This window comes from Arachis ipaensis, chromosome B01 (assembly GCF_000816755.2).
Source record: "Arachis ipaensis cultivar K30076 chromosome B01, Araip1.1, whole genome shotgun sequence".
Classification (NCBI taxonomy): domain Eukaryota; kingdom Viridiplantae; phylum Streptophyta; class Magnoliopsida; order Fabales; family Fabaceae; genus Arachis; species Arachis ipaensis.
The window spans coordinates 65,004,919-65,011,508 of record NC_029785.2 but is presented as its reverse complement, the minus strand read 5'-3'; the positions used below and the strand labels follow the sequence as shown (position 1 = coordinate 65,011,508).

Below are 6,590 nucleotides of genomic sequence, written 5' to 3'. Positions count from 1 at the left end.
CAAGTGATAAGGCCCCAAAGTTGATGATTGTCTATGCATATTCCAAGATCCCATACTTTGTTTGTCAACTCCCTTTCTTCTTGATATTCATGCTTCCAATTGGGTGACAAACTTATTGAATTCTCCTTGCGACTCCTATTCATTATCCTGAATCCCTTGAATTGAGCTTCACTCCAATCATGAATCCTAAAATTTGAGCTTCCTTCCACTATGCACCTTGATTCTTGTTGCCAACCAACACCCAACTGGCCAATACTTTTCTACTTTCTAACCCACACATAGCTCTAAGTTGACCATCCGTTTTTAACAATGCATATTGATATGGGCCAAGGAAATTAAAGGATGAGATGGTTACCCATTCAACTTGTAATTTGGATGGTGACATAGCAAGGAAGATATCCAATGGTCTTGACATTGTAAGCTCCACTTCCTTTGACTCCTCCTTGATGACTTCCATCTTTTGACAACTTTCTTCAATCTCCTCTTGTTTGCTAACTTCTTCCAACTCTTTCTCATTAATCAAAATATGTATTGGAAGTTGTTCACATTCCTCCTCAATATCGGTTTCACATCTCGTGGAAGAAGTTTCAACAAGATCACCATTGTCACTTGATGTAGAGTTGTCTTCAATGATATAGCTCCCCTCTTGTTCAACCTCCCCTAAATTTTCAACTATTTCTTCTTTATCAACAATCTCTTCCTCCTCCACTTTTTGCACAACATACTCCATTTCCTTGTCCTCATGTTGGGATTCTAAAATCTCTTTCATACTCCACTCTTCGGTTGATTTCTCACATTCATCCATGGAGATGTTTTGTCTATGGTATGAATCCCATGAGTCTAAGTTGGCTTTAATTTTGGCAAGGTTAGCCTCGATAGCTTCATATGTTCTTTGGACTTCCTCTTGCTCCTTTTGACGGATGAATGCTTGAAGCCCGTCCATTGCTTCCTTGAAGCGATCCATTGGCTCTTGTTCCACTTGATTAACATAATTAGGATCATGTTGCTCTTGGATCAATGGATATGGATATTTCTTCCATGGAGGGATTGTGTGGTTGAAAGTTCTCATAAATGGGGGTGGTTCAAGAAGGTTGTGGTGATAGTGATATTGGAGTGGTGATGGTTCAACGGGTGCTTGTTCATAATAGTCATAAGGGTGTGCATAGGGGGAATATGGATTTGGATTGTGTGGAGATAATTTGTAGAAATAGGATGTGGATTGAGAGTGTGGTGGTTGGAATGATGGTGCTTGAGGACTATGTTGAGAGTATGGTGCATGGAATGATGGTGGTTGAGGGATATAATCATAACAAGAACCATCATATCAATTGGAATGATATGCATTGTAGGAGGACTTGCAATCATAGTAGCTTGGTTGAGGAGGTTGCCATGGTAATTGCTCATAGAGATATGGCTCCCTTCTCAAGAATTCATCTCTCCCATAATGTGAGCCATCATTCAAGTTTCTATTACCTACAACATAGTCATAACCATGTCCAAAACCACAAGGATGAGAATTTATATGGAAAGAGGAAATCAAAACAAAGAGTATCAACAAGACAAAGAAAAAGCAAACTCCTAATACTAGCAAAACCAAGAAATAACCAAAAAGCAAGATATCCTCAATATGAACATATTCACAATAGCCAATAACATAACACTATTGCAATTTCCCGGCGACGGCGCCAAAAATTTGATAGGGAGAATTATGTTGGTTAGGAATTTCACACAAAATAATTCTGTTGATAGTATAGTTCCAAACCAACAAATAATTCTCACATCAAATTTTAAAAGATTGGTTGTCACTAGCTCAACCCCAATAAAATAACTGAGAGTATTAATCCCGGGTCATTCTTCCTATGAATCACAATGAAGTGCTTAATTATTGGCTATGAAAGAATGTTTTGGGGTTTTGATTTGGTAATTAACAAGAAATATAAATAACAATAATTAATAAAAGAAAGGAAGAACTTTTGGCTAGACATAGGTAATTGAGATCACCATCCTTGTCTACAAACTATATATCGACAATTATGAGGGACCAACCCATTAAGTTTACTTCTATGCTTGAAGTAAGTACAATACCTACTTCAAACCATTAAGTACATTAAATAGGTTTGATCAACATCAATTCATAAGTCCTAACCTAGCTACTAATTGACTTAGTAGTAGGCTAGAGTCAATAGTTATCAAATTGACCACTAAGGGTTCTCAAATCACCAAATCAATGAGATCCAATGACTCAAGGTCACCCAATTCCCTTAGTCTAGGCCAAGAGTAAACAAAACTACTCAAAAAACTAATGGAAAGATTTCATCAAACACATAGAGGACAATAAAAGTAAACATCATCAATTGCAAGAATTAAAGGAAGCTACAACTAACATAAGCAAGAAATCAACAATAGAAATTAAGGCAAACATAAAAAGACATGGAAATCATAAATTGCATTGAAAGAAAATGAAAATCAACAAGAGAGTTCATAAACTAAAATTAACAAAATAAAGGAATTAACAAGAGAAGCAAAGTACTAGAACAAATAAAAGTAAATGGAAATTAAATTGAAGGAGAAAGAGATCTAGATCTAAAAAGGAGTAAAATTAAGAACCCTAATACAGAGAGAGGAGAGAGCCTCTCTCTCTAGAAAACTACATCTAAACTAAACTAAAGTGTATGAATAGTGATCCCCCTATCCTCCTTCACTCCCAGCCTCTTATCTGCATACTGGGCTTGAAACTGGGCCAAAAGTCAGCTCAGAAATCGCCCCCAGCGATTTCACTTTAGTGAGGCACGTGCCGCTCGTCGCGCGTACGCGTCAGCCACGCATACACGTCACTTTGAAGATGAAATAGTCACGCGTACTGATGACTGGAAGATTGTTGGTGTAGAATTTCACTAATGGAATCGCGTTGCAAGTATAGTTTCTAAACCAACAATAATCCTTTCATGCAAAAATTTGTTTGTCACAAGTACAAACCACTAATAAATCTAATAACCAAAGTATTTCAACCTCGGATCGTCTCTCAAAGGAATTGCAGGATAGTGTTCTTGTTATTGGCTACGGACATGTATATTTTGCGGTTTTGAATGAAAAATAAGAAAAGTAAGTTGCAAAGGAATTCAAATGACAAAAAAGTCTTGGCAAAGGTTGGTGGTCAAGGATCTCTATCCTTATTACTAACCACAATATGACAATTGCAAGGATCAATCCCACTAAGTCATCCTCTAACAAGTAAAGGAAAGTCAAGTGAGCTATATCAACCCAAGTCCATAAGTCCTAGCTATTCACTAATTGAATTAATGAGAGCTAGAATCAATGGCTACCAACTATCAATCACTTGGACATTAGCAACTCAAGAAATCCTAAGTTACCTTCCCAAGCCAAGAACATAAAATTCTACTCTAACATCCTTTCAAGCATGTTCACAAACACTTGGAAGGTATAAAAGGAAAGCATGGTAAATTGATAACAAGAATGAAATCTAACAATAATTTATTGCAAAGAATTAACAACAACAATCAAAGAAAGCACAATTAACCTGAATTACCTCAAATTGCATTAAAAGAAAATAAGAGGAACAAGAGTAGATCAACAACAAAGGTATAGAATCAAAGTAGAAGAAATTACAAAAAGAGAATAGAAGAACAAAATGTAACAACAAAGAATTGAGAGGTAGAAGTAGATGAAAACATGAATTAAAACCTAGATATAAGCTTATTGACCTAAACCTAATCCTAATTCTAGAGAGAAGAGAGAGCTTCTCTCTCTAAAACTAACTCTAAAACTAGATCTAAACTTCCTAAAATGATGCAAGATGTGAATGATCCCTCCTCTTCAATCCTTGGTCCTTTTAAGTATTTTGGCGCCAAAGTTAGTTTAGATTGGGCCCCACAGCCTCTGTGAATTCGCTGGGCATGTTTTCACTTAAAAATCATGTGCCAGCACCGACGCGTATGCGTACACCGTGCATTCACGTCTCTGAGGTTTTTGCGATCCACGCGTGCGCGTCTAGTGTGCGTGCGCGTGGATGGGTGTATCCAAATTTTTTGCTTTTTCCATGTGTTCTCCACTTTGCATGCTTTTCTCTTCACTCCTTTGATCCATTCCTAGCCTTTTCAACCTAAAATCACTTAACAAACCAATCAAGGCATCTAGTGGAATCAAAGAGAGATTAAAATTATCAAATTAAGGATCTAAAAAGTATGTTTTCACACTTAAGCACAAAATGAGGGAGAATCACAAAACCATGCTATTTCATTGAATAAATGTGAGAAAAAGTTGATAAAATGCTCTAAATTCAACATAAGATAAACCCTAAAACCGGGGTTTATCAACCTCCCCACACTTAAACCTTAGCATGTCCTCATGCTAAACTAAGAAGGAAATAAGGGGTATGACATTTATTCAATGCAACTAAACTATACGCAAACTATCTAAATGTAACTACATATTATGAATGTAAATGCTTGGTCAAAACAAATCAACTCCCAAGAGAACATATGTAAGCATAAGGGCTAAAGTAATAGGAATCAACTCCAACCCACAATTATATCGAATTATCAAAAAGATTTACAAACTTGCATGAATAAGGATGATTATGGTGAAAACTTGTAATTGAGTAATCGAACCCTCACCAGATGTGTATCCACTCTAGTCACTCAAGTGTTTAGGGGTTGATTCACTCAATCACCCTAATCATGCTTTCCAAAATTTGTTCTTCATCTAACAATCAATAATTATTCAATGCATGCATACAATTATCATAAAGACTTTCTCAAAGGTTGTAATGGGGCTAGGGTCAAGGTAAGGTTATATATGGTTAAGTGGACTAGAATTTGAATCTTTGATTAGCCCAGACTTTCCCACCTAACCTATGATAACCTATACAATTAAGTTCTAACCTAACTACCCATTCTTCACTTTTTCACATACTCATGCATTTCCTTTTCATTTCACAACACTTGTGCATTGATTCTTATTGAACTTTACTTTGGGGCATTTTGTCCCCTTTTCATTTCTTTCTTTTCTTCTTTTTCTTTCTTTCTTTTTCTATATTTTTTCTTTTCCATATTTTTTTTCTTTTCTTTTTCTTTCTTTCAAACTATATACAAGAACATCAATGTACAAGGTTTAACATTTGATTAATACATGAGTATGCACCCAATTCCCAAATATAAAAATACAAAGTACCCTTTTATCCCAACCAATGTTCCCAAATCTCCCCAAACTTGAATAATAAACACTCTCACTAGCTTAAGCCAATTAAAGATCTAAACAAGGGAATTTTATTGTTTTTTGCTTTAGGCTTATAATGTGTTAAAATAAAGAATAATTAGGTTAAGCATAGGCTCAAAATTGGCTAACAATGAAAGGTAAAAGGTAGGCTATTTGGGTAAGTGAGCTAATGAAACAATGGCCTCAATCATATAAATGTATGAATACAAGGAATAATGGATATATAGAATTAAAGAAATCAAGGATCACAATCATAGAAAGAGAATAATGTACACAAGAAGGAAAATAAGTGGTTATAAGATGTAGCCACATCATTAGGCTCAAATCTCACAAGCTTGTGTTCTTTGCTCAAAACCATGCTTCACAAAATATATAATTCAAGCAAGTTCCACAAAAATTTTCCAATCAATTAGGGTTGTGCCCTATAGATAAGTTCTTTGGAAAATTTCATTGTTTGACTAAGCTTATCCTAAATGCAATATTGTGATTTAGAAATTTTAAAATTTCCTTAGTTTATCCCTTCTTTTTCAACCAAATCAATTTTCTTATGTAAAAAGCGTAAACTTTGAGTTTCAACAATCCAAAATATTTTTCTAATCACAACCAAAAACTAAAACAACTACATAAATCAAATCTAACTAAAATTATGAAATATCTAGAATGCAAGGTGCAAAATGCAACAAACTAAAACAAAAGTATCCAAACAAATATATACAAAAATCCCCAAAGTGCAGTAAAAATAAAGTGAAAAGTACTAAAAATAACACAAAATAAGTGATAAATGTCCGAACTCATCACCCAAAATGGCAACTCCACCGACAGCAACGACAGTGACCTCCCCATACTTAGAATAAAGCATCGTCCTCGATGCTACTGCTCGGGCTTGGGGTGAGGGTCAATCGTCGCATCTGGATGGGGCTGAGGCTGTGGCTCCATAGAGGTCTGCTGCGCCTCTGGGGTAGTCTGTGTCTGTGGGGGTGCCTCCAGCTGAGCCTGCTCCGCCTCATGCTCCTCCTCCTTCGAAGAAGAAGGGTCAGCAATAGGGGGCAACTCGACACCCAGTGCTACAAACATTTGATCCACTCTATCAAGATGCGTCGTTCACTATGCTCCATGAAGCAGAACAGATACTGTACTAAGAGATATGTCGGCTGTGGTGCTGGTGGTGGTGCAATCTGTGCTGCTGGTGCTGATGGACTTGCTGCGACTTAGGAAGAAGACGGGCCAGGTGTCGCTGCTGCTCTGGCTCTAGCTCTAGAGCGAAGCCGGGATGAGGCTTCTCATTCACCCATGTCCCCCACGGAATCATATCCTCCTTTCCGTGGGCTGGGGATGGGGACTCATCATCCGCTCCC

The 6,590-nt window shown here is 36.8% G+C and overlaps 1 protein-coding gene across 1 annotated transcript; it reads right to left on the bottom strand.

Moving 5' to 3' along the window:
* Window positions 209-964, bottom strand: LOC107607613 (coiled-coil domain-containing glutamate-rich protein 1-like). Its single transcript, XM_016309545.1, has one exon. It carries the CDS (start codon window positions 962-964, stop codon window positions 209-211), a length of 756 nt encoding a protein of 251 aa, XP_016165031.1.